The sequence below is a fragment of the Astyanax mexicanus genome, chromosome 8 (genome assembly GCF_023375975.1).
Source record: "Astyanax mexicanus isolate ESR-SI-001 chromosome 8, AstMex3_surface, whole genome shotgun sequence".
Lineage (NCBI taxonomy): Eukaryota > Metazoa > Chordata > Actinopteri > Characiformes > Acestrorhamphidae > Astyanax > Astyanax mexicanus.
In genome coordinates this window covers 55,362,619-55,385,307 of record NC_064415.1, presented here as the reverse complement: position 1 = coordinate 55,385,307, position 22,689 = coordinate 55,362,619, and the positions used below count along the sequence as shown (strand labels likewise).

At 37.2% G+C, this 22,689-nt stretch overlaps 1 protein-coding gene and 1 long non-coding RNA gene across 2 annotated transcripts; both read left to right on the top strand.

The window, feature by feature from the left end:
* The first annotated feature begins 236 nt into the window (after nt 1-236).
* Nucleotides 237-14,787, top strand: ccdc39 (coiled-coil domain containing 39). The gene is made up of 20 exons (XM_022677846.2): nt 237-508; nt 1,551-1,670; nt 1,966-2,112; nt 2,337-2,495; nt 2,619-2,711; nt 3,555-3,683; nt 4,463-4,654; nt 5,077-5,180; nt 5,609-5,741; nt 6,631-6,825; nt 6,940-7,104; nt 8,001-8,138; nt 9,166-9,374; nt 10,490-10,613; nt 10,741-10,900; nt 11,523-11,629; nt 12,801-12,941; nt 13,265-13,444; nt 14,009-14,094; nt 14,544-14,787. The coding sequence occupies exons 1-20, from the start codon at nt 419-421 to the stop codon at nt 14,734-14,736; spliced, it is 2,865 nt and encodes a 954-aa protein (XP_022533567.2). The 5' UTR covers nt 237-418; the 3' UTR covers nt 14,737-14,787.
* A 743-nt stretch (nt 14,788-15,530) lies between these two features.
* LOC111194271 (uncharacterized) lies at nt 15,531-21,902 on the top strand. Its single transcript, XR_002651006.2, has 4 exons — nt 15,531-15,694; nt 19,209-19,301; nt 20,391-20,476; nt 20,568-21,902. It is a non-coding gene; the product is annotated as an uncharacterized LOC111194271 (long non-coding RNA).
* The last annotated feature ends 787 nt before the right edge of the window (nt 21,903-22,689 follow it).

The following is a 22,689-nucleotide window of genomic DNA, read 5'->3' as shown; positions in this document are numbered from 1 at the left end:
CCTTTTTTTTCACCACCTCACAAGCTCAAAACACATTTATGTATTCAAATGAACGATTTTTTTTTTTTAATTAAGCTTTACTAAAATGCAAAGCAAGTTAAAATACATATTTATTTATTATACATTAATAAATAAAAGTTATCCATGTATAATAAATAAAAGTTATTAATGTATAATAAAGTTTTGAAGCTCCAGAGTTCAACGGTCTCTGGGTGTGAGCAGAGCCCCGGTTTGGCTCCCTCTGTCGGCGGGCAGCGGGGCGCTCCCGTGCGGCCTGTCTGTCGCTAAGTAACGGGGAGAACAACAGTGATCCGGGAAGCTGAACACACAGTCCGGGTCTTTATCCCGCCGGAGAAAAAGCTTCATTTCTGTTACTCAGCTCTTATTCAGCTCATTTCTACCGGAGAGAGAGGAGAACATGGCCAGCGCGGTGCTGTCTGAAATAGCCTGGGACGACGGGTTCGCTATTCCCGTGGCTAATGCGAGAAATAAAGCCCTGGAGGAGGAGGTGAGTTCACTTAACACCAATTCACAAACAATTCACTCAAACCAACTCACAAGACCCCGATTAGTTAACTGTACACTAAACTAATTGACTAACTGACTAACTAACTGAACACTAAACTAATTAACTAATTTACTGACTCACTGACTAATTAACTAACTCCCCCAGGGCCTTATTTATTAATTATCTAACTAACCAACCAACTGACGTATTAACTAACTAACTAATTAACTGATTAAGTAACTCCTCCAGGGCCTTATTAATTAACCAACTGACTAATTAACAAACTAATTAACTAACCAACTAATTAACTAACTCCTCAAGGGCCTTATTAATTAATTAACTAACTAACTAACCAACCAACTGACATAATAACTAACTAATTAACAAACACCTCAAGGGTCTCATATTAATTAGTTAATACATTAATTAACTAACTAACCAACTGACTAATTAATTAACTAACTAATTAACTAGCACCTCAAGAGCCTTATCAATTAATTGATTAACTAACCAACTGACTAACTAACTAAATAACTCCTTCAGAGCCTTATTAATTAATTAACTAACTAACTAACTGTACACTAAACTAATTAACTAAGTAACTGACTCTTTCACAGAGTCTGCCTCTATAAAATGTAATGCTAGTTAGTTGTGAACTGCTCTTGTTGCAGCTGTTTTTAATTAGTACCATTTATTTCTCCAGCTTTTTGTTGCTCATTCCCAACCTGTTAAAAATGCTGCATTTTAATCTATTTGTATCTTCCATACGGTCTCAGCTTTGGGGATGTACTAAAGTACAAGACAGCGGTTCCAAACCCTGGTCCAAAGCCCTGCTCTGAATATTTTAGGGTTCACCATGCAGCAAACACACCTGATCCACAGTCTTAAGACTTGGGGCGGTTTAGGACCCAAGTTAGGAAGCAATGGTATAAAAGATATATAAGAGAACACTACTTAAGTGTTGTTTTCTGCTCTTACTGTGTTCTGAATAAACTGAGTGAAGAAAAAGTAATTAAAATTTTCTCTTTTTTCCACTTTTCAGCTTCAAAGAAAACTGAAGAAGAAGGCGAACATTGAAAATGAACTAAGTCAGCATGAGGACAGAATATCTGCCATGACTGAACACATGAAGGACGTCAAACAGGAGCTCTCTCACACTCAGGTACCTTTAAAAACAGTGGTCCAGTGGTCTAAAATGCTGCCACTTTGATTGGGACTTTGCTGGTTCAAATCCTAGTCATGCAGCTTGCCATCAGCTGCCGGAGCCCTGAGAAAGCACAATTGGCCTTGCTCTCTCTGTGTGGGTAGATGGCGCTCTCTCCCCTAGTGATGAGGGATATACAGCTGAGTAGTGGCTGAATAGGTGGGACAATCGGCCTTACTAAATTGGGGAGAAAAAATGGGAGAAAATTTGAAATAAATGATTTGTGGCTGACTCAAGGTTAATGTTTCTGCAGGCGCTCTGTATGGCCAGAGAAAAAGAGGAGAAGTCTGAGATGCATTTTAAAGCCCTGGCGGAAAGGGAGATGGGACGCCTGCGGCAGGAGCTCGCTCAGCTGGAGAATGAACTGGGATCACTGCGAGAGAGGAAGAACACACGGGAGGTTGGAGATTTGATGTTTCACTCTATAATTCAGTATCACCCATGGTTTAGTTTGTGGTTATTTGTGGAATGAGGTTCCATGCAATCAGTAGTGATGAGTTAGACAGGTCAATAAGACAATATTCATTCTGATATTATAATATTCATGCAACAAAATGAGAAATATTAGATATGTGGGCTGGAAGATGTACAATAATCTCATCAAGATGTCTTTAAACTATTCAGAACAACATCTTCAAGGCGACGCGTAGGATAGAAGAGCTGAAGAGTCAGCTGAACTGGGATCAGCAGGCTCTGGACACCTGGCTGGAGGAATCGGCACGCAAAGATGAAGACACCATGGCCATCATCAAATACGCGCATCAGGATGAGAGCAGAATCCGAGTAAGTTCAAGTAGGGCTGAACGATTAATCATTTTTTAAGTAAAATCGCAATAAATCGCAATCGCAATACATGTTTATGTACTGTTACATTACAGTTACAGATGACTCTTCTGTGCCACACAGGAACTGACTCTGAGCATCGAGAGACTAACCCAGGAGGCCAACCAGAAGAGAAAAACCTTAGACAACCAGCTAACAGAGACCATCATGACACAGGTCAGTATCTGAGTGTGGTGGTGGGGCATTTTCGGCTCAACAGTGACCCTTAACTTATACTGTCACTGTCATTGTTACTGGCCACTGTTGGAAACAACTACATTGTTCATCAGGAGTAAACACGAGGTAGCATGCAGCATGGCCTCCATCCCATGGTTGGGCACGTCCTTGTAAATGTGAGCACGTGCTGAAAGCTGTGCACCTCAGTCCAGCACAGTTTTGCGGTGCAGATATTTCCAGTTACAGCTGAATTCATGCTTTTAATCCCAGAAAAACAAATTCTCTTATTTACCCTTTAAAAAGCCATTTAAATGCCTGATTAAAGAGCCGATTACTGTTGTTTTGTTATTTTCTTCGGGTTATGAGTTGAGCTCGGCGCTGTCTCAGCTCTTAATCGGTCCGGACGCAAGACAGCAAGTGGATGAGGGCGAGGCTGGTGAAGTCATGGGCCCTGCATTGCTTAATATTGTGATATATATTGTCGGAAAAAAAATAACATTTGCAATGTTCAATTTCTTCAATATCGTACAGCCCTAACCAGTAGATTAAGACTCTCTAAATAAAAAAAAAACTTACACTGTTGGCTCCATACCTGATACCAGCCAGTACTAGAAAGGTTTAATCCCCAGAATTGAGCTGTGTTGAGCTGTGGAACTGTGTTCTCTGAAATAATGGCGCTCCATCCAGTACTTTTGGAAGGTGAGTTGGGGAGTTTGAGATTAGGTGGGTGAAGTTTATCCAGCATACTGACATCACTAATGATCTTGTCACCAAATGCAATCAAATCCTCACAGCAATGCTCCTAACGCTGTTTTTAAACTTCTGCTTGTTCCTGGAGCTCAGGTCGCTGTGGATAAGACGACAGAGATATTCCGACAGGCTAATCTGGAGCGACAGGAGCTGATCCACCAGTGGGAGAACACCATCGAGCAGATGAGGAAGAGAGACCAGGAGATGCAGCAGTGTGCTTTGGTAACCAGCATCTAAATTCCAGGCTTTTAGCATCATTTTCATGTTTTACATCACTCTTGTTCTCCTAGTTTTATCCCTTCTACAGTTCAGTTCAGTAAAGTTCAGGTCTGATGTTTGACCAGCAGGTGGTGCTATATTTCAGGGCAAGTGATCCGATTGTGGTTTTTAAATACATTTAATGAAGTTCTCATCATGGTAGTCTGCAGATATTAACAGGATCCTGGAAAAGTCATGGATTTGAAAATAGCCATTTCCAGCCCTGGATAAGTTTTGAAAAAATAAAAATACCCAGAAAGTTTGGGAAAAGTCATGGAAATTTGGTCTACAAATCTTTGTGTTTCAGTTTATCCATGGAGAAAATCTATTTTGAGCTAAAAAAAAAAAAAAAAAAAAAAAAGCTCAGAGTTAATTCAGTAATTTAGGCCTGCACAATGGAGCACATTTTATTATTATTTATATTAAGATTGTGTGTCATTATTTTATCTGATTCATTTTAGACCTACTATAATCAATTTTAATTATAGTTTTAGTTGAATTTTTTTTTTTGTTTGTTTTATTTAAATCATACGGTCATAAAATTTTAAATTTTGCCTTGAAGGGATGAAAAGGTCATGAAAATGTATTGGTTAAAACATACCTTGTATTAATATTTAAAAAAATATATAATTTACATTATATTAAAATGTATGTGAATAGTATAGTTTATCACTATTATTTCTGGGACAATATATCATCCAATTTTGTGAAAGGCATATCATTAATGTGTTTTTCTCTCCTAGATGCTGGCAGAATCGAACCATGAGATCCGTGAACGGGAAGCACTGATAAAGGAAAAAAAGAACTTCCTGTCCGGCGAGGTGGAGAATAACAAGGAGTGTGAGAGGGAGATCACAATCGCCGAGCGACAATTCATCAGGCTTCAGCAGCAGCTTCAGGAGCAGGAGAGCAGCCGGATGCGTGTGAAGGATGAGGTGTGTGTTGGCATTACAAGCTTTACAACTCAAGTATGTTTTTGAATGTAGTTTTTCAGGGCTCCCGCAGCTGATGGCAAGCTGCATGACCGGGATTCGAACCAGTGATTGTCCAAACTTCGGATCACTCTGCGCCCTTAATGTAGTTTTAAAGTATAATGGCCTTTTTTAATCTTTATAACAAGCACAACAGATTATAAATGACCAAAAATAGCTAATAGTAGCTCCCAAGCTAACAATTCCAGTTGCAAATCAAATCATCACAGCAATGCTCTTAATGTAAAAAAAAAAAATCAGAAAACTTTTACTGGACAGTAGAGACAGTTACTCCAACAAAAACAGCATGGAGTATATGGATGTGAAGGTGGTATAAATGAGGCATTGCCATTGATTGACATGAAAACCATGTTGTTTTCCCACAGCTGGAGACTCTAAAGGGCACAGTGGACCGTGCCGCTACAGAGGTGGAATCTATGAGGTCTAAGTTAACCAGCGTGAAGAAGGACATCAGCAACAAAACTACCAAGTAATGTCTTTTTTGAGCTGGTTCTGAAGGTTTAGATCATTTTACACTATTTTAAAATATGACCAAAAACAGATAAAGATGTTGGAAGTTAGCACAACTTGGTTAAACAATTATTTAAATGTTTTTTATGGCAAATTCAACCAAAATTCAACCAAAATATCATTGTTGGCATTGTCCCAGAAAAGCATTGTCCGCTCAATTGGACAATGCTGTGTCCCTCACAAATTATAAGTGCTAATTAAGCACAAGGCATGTAATGAAGTGAAGAATGTTGATTGGTTGTGAGGTAGCCAAGAATATAGCGAAGTACCTTACACAGGGCGTACAAAAGGGCCCTGAGAAAGCTTATTAGTATCTGGTGTAGAATAACCTTTTAGAAACTTAACACACATAAAACACACTAACTAAGATTGTGTTTGTTCTCGCAGGCTGGAGGAGGCCTGGCTCCAGAACGCTGCTCTAGAGGAGAAGCTTCAGTTGGCGACAGAGGCGGCGCTCAGTGTGGAAGAGAGAGCAGAACAGATGGAGCAGATACTCTCAGACCAGGAGCTGCACCTCAAAGTGAGCTCTTCTTCTAATGCTGTCAACTTTTACTTATCCATCTGTAGTTCCAGTCGTTCTCTATATGATATAGAATCAGCTATCAGTGCCTAAAATTAATATAATAAATAACTTTAGTTTAATATGCCCCACAATAGAACCCTATGGGACTCTACAAGACATGCTGAACCAGAAGTTTGGGCATTGTGCCAAGTCCTGCTGGAAAATGAAATCCACATTAGCCACTGCACTGACTTTGGACCTGATATATAACACAGTGGATCAACACCAGAAGATGACATGTCTCGCCAAACCAAACCATCACTGATCATCAGTAAATTTTACATTTCATTTAAAGTAAATAAAGGGAGCAGAGTCTGGAGGAAGAGTGGAGAGAGACACAGTCCAAACTGCTTGAGGTCTAGTGTGAAGTTTCCACCAATCAGTGATGGTTTGGAGAGACATGTCATCTGCTGGTGTTGATCCACTGTGTTTTATTATCAAGTCTAAAATGAATTGCAGTTTTGTTTTCCCACAAAATCTTACAGCACTTCATGCTTCCCTCTGCTACTGACAACTTTTACGGAGATGTGGATTTCATTTTCCAGCAGGACTTGGCACACTGCCCACACTGCCAAAAGTACCAATTGTTCTTATATAATATTAAAATTTTTTGAGATACAGATTTTTGGGTTTTCATTGGCTGTAAGCCATAATTATCAACAATAAAAGAAATAAACGCTTAAAATAGATCACTCTGTGTTTAATACATCTATATAATATATGAGTTTCACATTTTTAACTGAATTATTAAAATAAATAAACTTTTCAATGATATTTAAATTTTTGTGCATTAGTACAGATAACAGCATGTCTCTATATGTGTGTGTGTGTGTGTGTATCTATGCAGGAGATTGATGCCCAGCTTAAACGGCAACGTGAGCTCCTGTTCAGGAAGAGTCAGGAACTGCAGACTCTGAGGGCAAAAGAGAAGAATGCCACGGCTGAACTCTCCGGCAGCCGGATGGCGCTCTCGAGCCTGGACAACCGCCTCAATAAACTGGACCAGAGCACCCTCCAGCAAGAGGGGATCATGTACACTCAGGCAAGAGGGCAGCACACCTACAGATATTCACCCTCATCCACATTCATTTGGAACGCAGCTTTCTCTGATGCTTTTTTTTCTGAGGATTGCATCTGCTCTTTTTCTCCCTCTCAGGACTTCCAGATTCAGCTGCTGGAGAGGAAGATGGCTCACCTGCGCGGCGAGGTGAACACAGAGGAAAGGCAGGCTCTGGAGAAGCGAATCTCTGAACTGTCCAGTGCTCTGGAGGAGAAGAAGGAGACAGCGGCCATGCTCGCCACTCAGTTGAAGAAGCTGCAGGTGAAACCAACAAAGCACTGAAGACTCAGTTAGAAGAGCTTAGAGACCCACTTGGCACATTTTCAACCACAATTAGGCTGCCTCAGCTAAAACAAACGCGCCAGTATTAAACCAATGCAGCTTGTATAAGTAATGCAGCATATATACAGCTCTGGAAAAAAATAAGAGAGCAGTTTTAAGTTTAAATGATGAGTTTCTTTGATTTTGCCAAATTGAAAACCTCTGGAATATAATCAAGAGGAAGATGGATGATCACAAACCATCAAACCACCAAACTGAACAGCTTGAATATTTACACCAGGAGTAAAGCAGCATAAAGTTATCCAAAAGCAGTGTGTAAGACTGGTGGAGGAGAACAAGATACCAAGATGCATGAAAAAAACTGTGACTAAAAACCAGGTTTATTCCACTAAATATTGATTTCTGAACTCTTAAAACTTCTCTCCTCCACCAGTCTAACACACTGCTTTTGGATAACTCTCTTATTTTTTCAGTGCTATATATATATATATATATATATATATATATATACATTCTGACTTCACTAAGGCCTGTATTGCTAAGCACAATCAAATCCTCACAGCAATGCTCCAGCAGTTAGTAGAAGGCATTCCCTAGATAGATAATAGAGACAGTTACTTACATTTATGCTATATTATATTATATAGTATATATCTGCCTCAACAGGGACCTCTGTATTGCATGACCACTTGAATTAAATACATATATTGCAGTTATTTAGTTAGATTAGTTAGTTATTTAGATAGCAGTTATTTAATTTTAATCTTCAGAAAATGGCAGTAGTGCTCCTGGCATCACCACAAATCACAAAGATCAGTGATTCTCCTCCTCTATTAGACCAGAATAAATGTATAGCTTTGTATGTGTGTTCTCAGGATGACATCCGCTGCGTGAGCAAAGAGACAGAGAAGACTGGAGCAGAAAAGAGAGACCTGACCACCAAGATTGAGGAGCTGACACGTTTCAGTGACACCATGGAGAAAGAGCTGAAGAAACTTCACCTCCAGAAGCAGGTTTCAGTCACAGCTACGTTATCTAGACATAAATTACAACAAATTTGGGTCCAAATGTTAAATAAACGCTAAGACAAACACTGACTGAAATCACATTATCAATTCTGTTACATATTAGCATGGTTTTCATAATGCTGCTGTCTGTCCATTAATTTCCATTACTGATTATCAAGAGCTGGTGAATATTACAAAATTTTACTGTATTTTGATACAGTTTCATATCATATTATTATTATACTTTTTTATCAGTATTATTATCAGTACTTAGATAAAACTGACTCAACTTGAAATAAAAAATCTGGTTACACTTTACAGTTAGGGTACATTAATTAACAGTACTTACTGCAAAACATCTCTGCTAATTATTAATTAACATCAGTTAATTATTACATTATTACAAAATAATTTAACTAATGCCCCAATTTATTTATTTATTTTCTTTAATATTATGAATCATTAAATTAAGTAATTTTTAATAATGTCCTAACTAATACCAATTTATGATTAATTCAGCCATTACTTTACTATTTAACAATGTTTATCATTACTGTTATAAGTACTGTTATTTGTAAGCCTTATTGTAAAGTGTTACCAAAAAAAAATCATGTTTAATTGGATGATGTGCAGCAAAAATCTTTAAAAAATCTGTACTATTCCTGAATTATGCTGAAAAAAGTACTTAAATAGCTGTTTTAAAGAGTTAATTCATTGTTTTTGCATTTTTTGTCTATGTCAGAACATTGTGATAAATATTGTGTATAGTGAAAATGTCTTAAAATATCATTATGTAATATTTCTATTATATTGCCCAGCTCTTTAAGTAACACAAGCCTTATGCATATCTCTAATGCTAATAAGAGAAGACGGCTCATTGAATATATTTAACCTGAGGGGAAAACTATGTAAATGAGGATTCGTTTCCCCATGCTATTCTTTCAACACCTCATCAGCTCTAGATTATTTATGAGAGCCAGAAACAAGTTTGATGAAAGCTCAATCACTCACACAGACCTTTTTTCTGCATTAGGACAACATGATAGACAATAACATCCTGAGGATGGTGGTGAAGCGGCTGAGGGATCATCTGTACAGCGGGGCCGATGGAATGTTCTCTCTGGAGAAGAGGCAGCTGCAGCTACAGACGGCCATGAAGGAGCGGCAGGAGGAAATCCGCCTGCACAGAGAAATGCTCACCAAGCAGCTGAAGATCACTGATCAGGAAAGACAAGGACTCAGGTGTGACATCCATCAGCTCATCCACCCACTTACACACCCAGCAATCCACCAACCCACCCACCCATCCACTTATCCATCCACTTATCCATCCACCCACTTACACACCCAGTAAACCACCCATCCACTTATCCATCCACCCACCAACCAAGTCCATCAACCAACCCATCCATTCACCTACCGATCTACTTATCCATCCACCCACTCACACACCCAGTAAACCACCCACCCACCCATCTGTTCATCTACCTATCAACTTATCCATCCATCCACTTACACACCCAGCAATATACCAACCCACCCATCCATCCACTAATCTATCTACTCACTTACACACCCACCCATCCACTTATCCATCCACCCACTTACACACCCATCCATCCACTTATCCATCCACCCACTTACACACCCATCCATCCACTTATCCATTCACCCACTTACACACCCAGCAATCCACTAACCCAGCCACCCATCCACTTATCTATCTACCCACTCACACACCCAACAATCCACCAACCCACCCAACCATTCACCCAGCCATTCACTTATCCATCCATCCATCCATCCATCCACTTACACACCCAGCAATCCACTAACCCAGCCACCCATCCACTTATCTATCTACCCACTCACACACCCAACAATCCACCAACCCACCCAACCATTCACCCAGCCATTCACTTATCCATCCATCCATCCACTTACACACCCAGCAAACCACCCACTCACCCTACTGTTCACCCACCCACCAGTAATCCAATTTCTTTTGTCACCAATCAAACCATCCACCCACTTAAACACCCACCTTTCCAAACATCAATAAAACTCTCCACTCAACCACCCATTCTTTCACCCATCCACCCACTTACCATCAATTTAACTCATCCAAAATCCACCCACCTACTCACTTTCCACTCATCCACTCCGTCCATTCACCCATCTATCCACTCACCCATCTATCCACTCACCCATCCATCCACTCACCCAAACATCCATCCAATTTTTCATTCATCCATCCATCCAAACATCAAACCAACTTTTCACCCACCCATCTATTTTTCCATCTAGCCATCAGCCAGTCCATCAACCCTTTCATTCACCATGTAATCTTTTCACAGTGCTGAGGTTCATGAACGACTGTCTAAAATCGACAAGATAAAGAAGAGGTATGAGATCCTGATCACTGCTATGGCTCCTCCAGAAGGAGAAGAAGATAAATCTCAGGCCTACTACATCATAAAGGTATCAGATCTACCATCTTGAATAAAAAAATAAAAGTGTGCTTTAGATAATTCCACTCACAGAGCTGGGAATGTCATCAATGAACAAAATTTAAACCATATGACAAATTAATTCTGTGTTTTTGAAGGCAGCTCAGGAGAGAGAGGAGCTTCAGAGAAAGGGGGATGAGCTGGATGCTCAGATTCGGAAGAGTGAGAAAGAGATCACGGCCATGGAGAACACCTTCCATGTTATCAATAACCGGAACGCCACGTATCGAAAATCCTCAAACAAGGTCACGGAGTCCAGTACGTTCCAGCCTTCCATGCATAGATCTGGGTTTGGTTAAAGTTTAGTGTAAGAATGCATAGAATGAATCCCTCATCACTGATTATAAGTTAAGGCATTGGACAATGAAACTGAAACACCTGGTTTTAGACCACAATAATGTATTGTCCCGACGGACAGTTCAGACAGCTTCCTCTTACAGCGTCCACAGTTAATCCTGTTGGATGTGGTTGGTCCTTCTTGGTGGTATGCTGACATTACCCTGGATACCGTGGCTCTTGATGCATCACAAAGACTTGCACCAACAATTTGTCCTCTTTTGAACTCTGGTATGTCTCCCATAATGTTGTGTGCATTGCAACATTTAGAGCAGAACTGTGCTCTTACCCTGCTAATTGAACCTTCACACTCTGCTCTTACTGGTGCAATGTGCAATTAATGAAGATTGGCCACCAGGCTGCTCCAATTTAGCCATGAAACCTAAAATCCCACACTAAAATGAAAGGTGTTTCATATTCATTGTTCAACCATTGTAGTTCCTAATTCCAGAACCAGGAGGCTGAACACATATCTGAAATCTGCAGCTGTATCTGAGTCTGTAATCATGTAAACTCTGATTATAGATGTTGTTTGTTTTGGCAGGTCCAGAGTATCAGGAGAAAATGAAGTTAGATGAACAGAAACGAGCAGCAGAGGAGAAATATAAACACAAAAGGCGGCAAATCAGAGAACTACAGGAGGACATTCAGGTTAGTAGTGCTACAGGGCTACATTCATAAAACATACAGGTAACCTTAGCATTAGCCAATCAAAATAGGCATGTTAATAAGCTTGTGATGCATATTAATAATCGGTGCTGAGGACCTGTTTGGATATACAGGACTAGAATAGTAACTGCAACCTGGCAACTTAGTCTTTGCATTTGCTTGTTTACCAAATACTGTGTAAGTGTCACTCCTATGTGATTTACTGTGGAATGTTCCAGTGCTGGAATGCATGCCTTCAATATAAACAAAGAGCTTATGTTATGTTGTGACTGTTCTGTGTATCTGTAAATCCTGTTTATATGTTTATTCTGATTGTTTAGAGCTGTCTTTTGACAAGTTTGAACCTAGAAAAAAATATAAACACTGTCTAACACCAATCTTTATATGTAAACTGTTACATTTTACATTTTAAGGAAAGCACTGTATTTTTAAGAAATTAAACTCTATTCAAAAACATAATATCGCAATACTTTAATATACACATTTTTTAAATATTTTTTTTCTAGTCACATTAAGTCATTTTAAACAAAAAGTGAAATAAATTGAACCTTAAATGCTTTTTTTTTTTCCTTCAAATTTTTATCCCATTTTCTCTCCAATTTACAAGGCCAATTACCCAACCCACTCACTAGGACCCCCCCTATCACTAGCAGACTAAGCCGATGCCACTGTTATCAGGAGATTGCTGTACGAATCCCGGTCATGCAGCTTGCCATCAGCTGCCAGAGCCCTGAGAGAGCACAATCGGCCTTGCTCTTTCTGGGTGGGTACAGTAGATGGCACTCTTTCTTTCCACTCGTCACTGCTAGGGTGATGTGGATCAGCACAAGGCTGCATCTGTGAGCTGATGTATCAGAACCAAGACGCTGCACTTTCCTCGGATATACAGCTGACTAGCAGCTGAATCTTTGGGACAATCGGCCTCGCTAAATTGGGAGAAAAACAGGAGAAAAGAAGAATTGGCATTTAAAATATGCTGGTTAACCAGCTGATATTTCCTATCCTACGTTTATCCATCCAGTTTTATTGTCGTGTGTGATGCTGTACTCTCAGTCCCTCTTGTACTGATTCTACTGAGCATTGGTGACTACAGACCAGATTAGCAACATTTAGCATTTAGTGATTACTGTTTGTTTATTCTTTATTTCTGCAGGGCATGAGCAGCTCACTGAACAGCCTTCTTCAGGAGGAATCTGCAGAGAAGAGAAGCAGCGATGACGTTGAAGCACGCATTCAGCTTCTGAACAAAGAACTTCATTCCCAGCAAGCGAAACTGGACAGAGTGACCAAACAGGTTTGCACTATTATCACAAAAGAACAAGCTGAACTCAGGGCCCAAGACGAGTGCCAAGACTTACTTTTAGTGATGATTGATCTCATTTACTCGCATGAACCCAGTCCACTGATTATAACGCTGATGTTAAATTATACGTATAGCTTGTTATTTGGTTTAAAGGATTATGACCCTACCTATCTGCTATTAAATTAACATACACCCAGAGTAGAGTCTATATAAAGTCTGCCATATAAAAACAAAATGTATTTTGTCATTTAATAGAGTTATCTTCTATAAACCTGGATCTGATTCTGATCTAAAACACTTCTCCTCTGCTGCAGTGTTCCAAACTCACAAAGGAAATCCGCTCAGCGAAGAAGACCAAAGAGCAGACCTTCGAGGAGCGTGACATTGACCTAAAAGAACTGAAAGATCTAAACAGGACTGTGAATAAGATGCTTCTGGAGGTCATGGAGGAGCATCCTGATCTCCAGGCCATGTTACAGATGTACTTCATACAGGTAGAGCTTCATAGAGCACATGTGGGACGGCACATTGTTTTGATGGTCCACACCAGATTCTAGAGAATTATTGGTTATTTTGTGATTTATTTTTACCCTTTTAAAAGTGCTTTATAAATCAAGCTTATAATTAATATAGATAAATAGCTAATGTATTAAATAAATGTGAGCTTAATCCAAAACTAACTAATAATCTTAATCTCAAACTTTAAACTCACTGTCCAAAACAGATGTGGAGGTTTGGCCAAAGTTAAAATGTGAGGATGTTTGATTTGGCCAGCCAAAAAATAAATAAATAAATAAGTAAAAATTAGATGAACTTTTTTTATTTAATTTTTTTCACCAGGAGTAAAGGTATACAATTATCCAAAAGCAGTGTGTAAGACTGGTGGAGGAAAACATGATAGATATATATATACATAACTACACGATGTAGATATATGTCTTGTTTTTTTTTTTTGTTTTTTTATTTAATCTTTAATTAGATAGATAGATAGATAGATAGATAGATAGATAGATAGATAGATAGATAGATGTTTTAATTCTGTGTTTTTTCTGTTGTAGGCCAGTCTGCCCCTCCCATCTCCTGCTTCCACTCCATCTAGTCGGAGTTCAAAATTAAGCTCAGCCCGAAGCTCTATTTCCCTGAGGTAAATCACTGCACCCGCTCTCATCTACATCTCTGACCTCACAATCAGTATGTTTTTTGGATTAAACAACAAAAACAAGTCATTTTATTGTATAGAAAAAATATAACAGCACACCCAATACATTTAACCTTTTGTAAAGTAAGTTAAAAAGTAAATGTATATGTAAGAGTAATTACAAGTGAGTTAAAAGTATTGATAATATTTTTAATTAATTAAATAATAATAAGTCGGTATGAGAAGAATTTCAGCTGAGAGAAGCAAAAAAAGTTTAGAAGGTTTTTCCTCTCTGTTAAGTTTCTGTTTTGGAGATGCTTGTTTTTCATTGGACAGCGTCGATATAAGCCTTGTAATTAATAATCCAACTGAAAATGTGAGAACAAGATGAGATATATGGGATATATGAGATATATAACAGGATTTAAACTGTAAATGTGTTTTGTCTGTATCAGATCTCCAGGTTCATCAGTTGGCAGCAGCCCCAGAGGCTCAGCAGTTCAGTCTCCTGCTAAACAGACACTGGAACTGGGACTGGGACTGTCCGTGTCCTCCCCTCTGGTGGCCGGCACCTCTTCCAGAGCTTCCCGCAGTGGCAGCGCCAGTGGCAGCAGCAGTGGCAGGAGCAGCCAGCTTAAGAGTCCATAACTAATTTCTCCCTTTACCACAATAATACTGATTTTATTCATATAAATCTCATTTACTGTTCTGGTGTCTATATTTCACTTTAAATGCATTATACAGTTCTATATATGGAGAAGGCTTAAGCGATCTGACAAAACTGTTTAAAGATTTTAACGTTTTTGTGATTTCTTTTTTTAATTTGTGAAAAATTAATATTAAACAGAAATCGACATTAAAAATGATTTTAAAGTTGTTTGAATCCATGTTGCAAAACAAAATTATTTTATTATTATTAAGTACATGTGCTGTCATACCTTATGAGCCCTAAAAAGTTTTTATAAGATTAGTATTTAAATTTGTTACAATTTTATCCAAATTAATCTTCTGCTATTGTGTGTCTCCTAGTCTTTGTTTTTTTTTTTTTCATTTTTAGATTTTTAAAAATCTATTTTACTTTCTATTTTTATGCTTTTTTTCTGTAAATCTTATATATATTTAAAGTGCTTGGATAAATGTTTGCATACATAATCAGTCAAAAGTTTGGACATCTTCATATTAAAGTTTTTTCTTCTTCTCGATTTTAGGATAAAATTAGAGTAACTTTTATTTATATGCTCTAATAAAATTTATTGATTATTTTTATTTGTTCTGAAAATAAAGACAAAAGCAAAAACAGAAACCTGTTTATATTTGTCTTAAAAATAAAACGTCATTAAGATTACTCAGCTGGGTGTGTCGAGAACTTTTGACAGCTATTGTTGGTGATCAGCTCAGCCGTGGGTGGAGCTTCTCTAATACAGAACTCAGATTTTCTGAGATGAGTGGCAGCTTTACTGGAAGTGCTGGTTGCTAAAACTGTTGAACAGGTTAAGGGAGCATCTCAGGTTAACGCTCCACACCAACACTGAGAGCAGACAGAAGAACATGCTCCTCTTCATGCTCCTCGCGGCATCCCTGGCTTTTACTGCAGGGCAGTATGGAGGTACGTCTCTAACACACACACAGTTTGTAGTTTTGGTGTTTTAATATTGTCAGAGTTTATCAGAGAGAGGTTTAGATTATAGTTTATAATGGAAGCTCTGTATAGTGGAATGATCTGGAGTAGAGGTGTCCAAACTATGGCCCGCGGGCCATTTGCGGCGCGTTTCCTTTTTTGGAGATGAATTAGAATGAAAGTTGGCCCGCTGTTAAGCAGGTTTTTATAATGTGAGATTCAAATTTGAACGCTAGGTGTCAGAAACGGGCCAAAGAGTCTAAAAGCGGAGAGAGTGCGCATTTCTAGCGCAGAAAAACGGGCCAAAGAGTCTAAAAGCAGAGAGTGCGCATTTCTAGCACAGAAAAACGGGCCAAAGAGTCTAAAAGCAGCGAGAGTGAAGTTGTAGAGCAGAAAAACGGGCCAAAGAGCCTAAAAGCGGAGAGAGTGCGCATTTCTAGCACAGAAAAACAGGGCCAAAGAGTCTAAAAGCGGAGAGGGTGCGCATTTCTAGCGCAGAAAAACGGGGCAAAGAGTCTAAAAGCGGAGAGAGTGCGCATTTCTAGCACAGAAAAACAGGGCCAAAGAGTCTAAAAGCGGAGAGGGTGCGCATTTCTAGCGCAGAAAAACGGGCCAAAGAGTCTAAAAGTTGCCGTAATTAAGGAGTTTAATATTAAGAGACATCATGAAATGAAACATCAATTTGAAAAATCTTATACAACACTATCAAAGATAGATAAAAATAGTAAGTCAAGTAAAATGGTGTGTAAATGAAAGGAATCAGGAAAATGTATTATTTAAAGTGGTATATTTCATTATTTGTTTTATTAAAGAGTGTGTGGCCCGTGACTTCAAATATATTTCTACTGGTCCCCAACGAAAAAAGTTTGGACACCCCTGAATGCAGTAGATGCTGTAGTGGAGGAGGGAAGCTGATTTATCATATCCACCTACAGAAATATGAGTCATTTTAGAGTAAAGTATTTATTATACATTCTGATTAACCCATGACTACATGGATTTTTAAATTGTAAAAAAAAAAAAAAAAAAAAAAAACATTTTTTACTTAGAGGTGTGTTCACTTTTGTTGCCAGCAGTTCAGACATTCTGTGTCTTATTGTAAGATATTTTTTTGGGAAAAGCAAATTTAAACTGTTATACTGTAGCTGTACAATGAATACTTTACATTGTATTAAAATATTGTGTCTTCATAAAAATATGTAATAAAATATTCACCTCAATAAAATTGAAGCATTCACTCACTTTTGTGAGACACTGTAAATATAAATAAGTAAGAGACTACTTGAAAATGATCAGTTTATCTGATTTTACTATTTATTTTGTTAAATTAACTATAAACTACAGACAACATTTTTCCCAAATTCCAAATAAAAATATTGTAATTTAGAGCATTTATTAGCAGAAAATGAGAAATGGTCAAAATAGCGAAAAAAAAAATGCAGAGCTTTAAATTAATTTAGAAACAACATTAATGTTTTAAGAGTTCAGAAATCAATATTTGGTGGAATTACCCTGATTTTTAATCACAGTTTTCATGCATCTTGGCATCATGTTCTGTTCCTCCACCAGTCTTACACACTGCTTTTGGATAACTTTATGCTGCTTTACTCCTTTTATTGCATGCTTGTGACCTACCATCTACCTCTCTATTTTACATTACTGAGGTTTTCAATGGGGTTCAGGTCTACTTATTTTTATTATAGATTTTTTTTATGCAACATCAGTCAGTTAATACAAATACTAAAAATGTATTTAGGTTAATGAATTTTAGTGTCTTTTAGTACTTACTCTTAATGTCTGTATTTGTATCTTATCTAAAATAGGCCAGTGTCAGGAACATTACACGACCAAAAAAAAACACTATTATTTTTTTGTATTACAGTATTTATGATTAATTGCGTAGATCTCATGGTTGAAATAATAGTAGTAAAACTTTAACAATCACAAGATAGAAAATCTTTTTAATACTTAGTTGGTACGTGTCCCCGTGACCTAATAACAGCATCAGTCCTGTTACTCAGAGAGTCCTGCCCAGTTCAGTCTCTCTCTCACAGACTGGGTGGAATTCCTGTGGTCTGCTGAAGTGTTGAATCAGTGACAGATCTGGTTCTGCTCACCCGGCTGTAGACTGATGTTTGGGAGTGTCAGTGTTGTTCTTTTGTTTTAATTGCTACCTGAGAGGATGTAAGCTGTCAGTCTGACACACATTGTAAAAACCAGTTTTAATACCAAACATTTTTAACTGAACTGTATTGTTCATAAAGAAGCTCTACTAGTAGAACATCATAGAAAAAAAAGTATTTAGTTTATTTCAGTAATTCAAAAATGTAAAATGTAAAACTCATATATTATATAGTTGTATTACACACAGAGTGATCTATTTTAAGTGTTTATTTATTTTATTGTTGATTTAAATTATGGCTTACAGCCAATGAAAACCCAAAAATCAGTGTCTCAAAAAATGATTATATAAGACCATTATATAAGACTATTATATAAGACCAAGTGGTACTTTTGGCAGTGTGGGCAGTGTGCCAAGTCCTGCTGGAAAATGAAATCTGCATCTCTATAAAATGTGTCCCTCTGCTGACAACTTTTCAGGATTTGCAGATTTCATTTTCCAGCAGGACAAAAATACCAGTTGGTCTTATACAATATTCAAATTTTCTGAGACACTGATTTTTGGGTTTTCATTGGCTGTAAGCCATAATTTATATCAACAATTAAATAAATAAACACTTAAAATAGATAATCACTCTGTGTGTAATACATCTATATAATATATGAGTTTCAAATTTTGAACTGAATTACTGAAATAAAATAACTTTTAAATGATATTCTACTATTTAGAGATGCAATAGACTAGTAGATCTGTATGGCATGGGACGTATAAGATGCAAATACTGATTTTATTACATTTAATTTAAATTCCTTTGTGTCAAACATGTTTTAAGTGTTGTACTGTACTGGTGACATAGCAAAGTGGTAAATGCTTTACAGTTCTTCATTTTTTTTTTTTTTTGGAATGTGTTACCGGCCTCAAATGCAGGAATTGATGTTTATTAATAAATTAAATGAATTTGAGCAGATAGTGATTTTAGGAATGAAATACAGAATTTAGAAACGAATAGAAACACTATTTTTTATTTAAATTTTCCAACTACATCTGCTTTTGGTTGGTTGATTGGTTGGTTGGTTGGTTGGTTGGTTGGTTGATTGGTTGATTGGTTGGTTGGTTGGTTGATTGGTTGATTGGTTGGTTGGTTGGTTGGTTGGTTGGTTGATTGGTTGATTGGTTGATTGGGTGATTGGTTGGTTGATTGGTTGGTTGGTTGGTTGATTGGTTGATTGGTTGGTTGGTTGGTTGGTTTATTTATCATGGTTGTCCAAAATTCTGAGCAAACTGCAGACCATTCAGAAAACGTCTAAAAAAATCTAATTTACCAAATAAAAGTATAAAGTGTGTTTAAATTGTAATTAAGCTGATGGTCGTCTGTTACAGCCTATGAAACTTCTCCAACTGTATCAGAAGAACCAGTCTTCACAAACCCTGAGACTTCCGCCACCACTCAGAAGACCACAACACAGCAGTACAGTACGTCCAAACTCCAACACACCTCTCAGCATCTACAGACTTCTGCAGGCAGACTAGCTCCAAATCAAATCAATAACCAGAGACCTTTTATCAAAAGATATATGACCAAGTTAAAGCAGTCTGACTGGATTAGAATTTTTTTCTAACTTAAAGATGTGAATCTGAATTATGATTAAATTGAATCAGAAATCTTGTATACCTACTAAACAAGGACAATACACATTAATTATCACAATCTCTGCTCTCTGGGCAGGTTGATGTTTTAAACAGGAACTTTATTAACTATGAGTTACCTGGATTATTAGGGAGTTAAAGTACCAGTAAAAAGTTTGAGTACACTTAATTCAGTATTAAAGTCATCAAAACTATAAAGAAAACATTGAAGTTATTTTGTAACAAACCAGAATATGTTTTATATTTTAAAAGTTTCGAAGTAGCCCTTCCTGCTTAGATTAGACATATTTAAACATCACTGCTGGATTTTCTCAGTCAGCTTTATGAGGTAGAGTCAGCTGGAATTTCAGGCTTTCAGTTAACAGCTGTGCTGAACTCATCAAGAGTTAATTACTTGAATTTCTTGCCTCTTAATGTTAATAAAGTGTTTGAGAGCATCAGTTGTAAAGTAGTGAAGAGGTAGAGTTACAGGTATACAGTGAATAGCTCTATTTGAGTAATGTCCAGATTATGAGAAGCAACAACTACTCAACTAAATAAAGAAAAAAAGTGTTTAGCCTAATTTTCTAAAATTCTAAAACTAAGTAAAGGAAAAAAATACTTTAAGAAATAAAGGTCAATCAATATGAAAATTCAAGAACTTTGAAAGTATCCTCAAGTGTAGTCACCGCAAAGACCACCAAAATGTTATGATGGAACTGGCACTCATCAGGACCTAAATGCTTTACAGAGTATTTTAGAACAGTAAGTTTAACACTTCTAAGTAACTACATGATTCCTTATGTGTTCCTTTATAGTGTAAATGCTAAATTCTAAATACCAGTTAGTTGTAGGCTGTAGAATTCTCTCTTTTTTTGTAAATCTATCGTTAAGATCTGATTAATGTGTGTTTAATGTGCTTCTCTCTCCTCTCAGATTATCCAGTGGTAACAGGACTGAGGCTGAAGGTGAAGTGTTTTAAAGAACTGAACGCCACCGTGGCTAAGCAGCTTCTGAAGCAGGTAATCAGTCATGCTGCTCAATTTCAGCAGTTTTCAGTGAATATTTTAATTTGTATCAATGATTATAACTTTTCTCTCTTTAATTTTCTAGTATCTACCTGAAATTTCTTCTGATCTCTTCCGTCTCACTGTAAAGAACATTACCAAGTTATGAAGACCTGCAGCAGCAGAATATTCACATTTCTGAAACCTTGATCCTCTACTGCATCTTTAAGCTAATGTTTGGCAGTGTTTAATGTTAAACTATAACTATATTATCAAGGGAAATCATATTGGAATACTTTATTATTTTTAGGGCACTAATACAAATAATTAGAGTGATTATTAAGCTTTTTTTCTATTATTATTACCTTTTTTTTAAGACCCCAAGTTTTGAAATATATACCTCTATTAAATACCTCTATAAAAAGAGATTTGTAGAGACGATATAATCAGGTTTAATTCGTTTCTACACTTTCTTTAATAAAACTGTGATTCAAAATTTAAAATAAAAAAATTAAAGCGTCAGTCAATATGATTTTGTTTCTAAACTGTAAGCAGAAGCATTTCTGAGTGGAGAAGAATATGTATAAAATATTGTGTTTAATGGTACCAGTGTTGTGGAACGACCATCCCTGCTAGGCCTAAAATATTCATTCTTAAAATACTGGGGTGTCGAGTCGCTTTTCGCGGGAGTTCTTCTCTTTTTCTGGCCACGTCACACGTCTTTACATACTTCGGCTCAGTTTTACTGAACGCAAACGGCTGGTGGAGCAACAGGGACTTCAGAAGAGGAAACTCAGAGCTCAGTAGCTCCTCCATTCACTCATAGTAAAACCAAAGAAATGAAAGAGTGAAGTTTCTGACTGATCTCTCTCTCTCTATCTCTCTCTCTCTGTCTTTGACTGAACATAACCTGGAATCGGATTCATCATCTCTAAAAGGAGACCGCATCACACCCGCCCAGTTTAAAATGATTCTTCGGCATGCTCGGTGCAATTACCCATTCTCACCAGAGAGGGCTCCAAATCTCCTAAATCCCAAAATTTACAGACATCAGCTTTAAATTAAAGTTGTGTATTGAATTTATATATTCTTGTTTTGTTCGACTGCATGATAATATAATATATAGAGGAATATAAAAATACACTGGACTATCTTGTATTTGGGGCCACTATATACACTCTACAGCCTTAGAATATGTGCTTACCTTCAAAAATGACACCAAAAAATTAAAACAAAAAATGTGTGTTGAATGATTTACACAGACAGTAAGAATTGAAAAAAAAAAAAATACAGTTGAAAAAACATATTGTGACATCTAGTGGGTTTTATCATAACACACCTAGAAGAGTTTAGGGTTAAGTTATATATTTTGTGTGGTGTTAAATGTATTTAATGTTACAATTTACTGAGGAAATATTATTAAATAGAAAAATAAACTGTATTTGACTATTTATTATTCTTTTTTTTCTTTAGAGTTTGATTTGGGGTCTCCATACACACTAGTGCAGGGGTGTCCAAACTACGGCCTGCGGGCCATTTGTGGCCCGTTTCCTTTTTTGGAGCGGCCCGCGAGGTATTTTAGAAATAGAATGAAAGTTGGCCCGCTGTTAAGCAGGTTTTTATAATGTGAGATTCAAAGTTTGAATGCTAGGTGTCAGAAACGGGCCAAAGAGTCTAAAAGCGGAGAGGGTGCGTATTTCTAGCGCAGAAAATCAGGCCAAAGAGTCTAAAAGCGGAGAGGGTGCACATTTCTAGCACAGAAATTGGGGCAAAGAGTCTAAAAGTTGCCTCAATTAAGGAGTTTAATATTAAGAGACATCATGAAATTAAACATCAATTTGAAAAATCTTAGTTTACACAACACTGTCAAATAAAGTAAAATGTGTGTAAATGAAATAATCAGGAAAAAAGTATTATTTAAAGTGGTATATTTCATTATTTGTTTTATTATAGAGTCTGTGGCCCGTGACTTCAAATAGATTTCTCCTTCTGGCCCCCAACAAAAAAGTTTGGACACCCCTGTTCTAGAGCTCTATTAATAAAGAGACGTACCACTGGCCTCATTTTTAGGAGAGCACCGGTTTAATCCACGTTTATACCACAGCTTGGAGTCTCTTATTAAGATCAACTTTGCTGATATTATATTAAGAAAACTATATAATTATATAACTTATTTAATAAACTCAAGCAGATGAACAAGCAGATGAAGGTGTGCCTAATTACAGTTT

Bases quoted from the DNA above. Each gene is read 5' to 3' on its own strand.
- ccdc39 (XM_022677846.2), top strand. From the start codon at position 419: ATGGCCAGCGCGGTGCTGTCTGAAATAGCCTGGGACGACGGGTTCGCT. The intron at 2,712-3,554 runs GTCAGTATCTGA...CCTGGAGCTCAG, and splicing joins CAGAGACCATCATGACACAG to GTCGCTGTGGATAAGACGAC. The intron at 7,105-8,000 runs GTGAAACCAACA...GTGTGTTCTCAG, and splicing joins CTCAGTTGAAGAAGCTGCAG to GATGACATCCGCTGCGTGAG.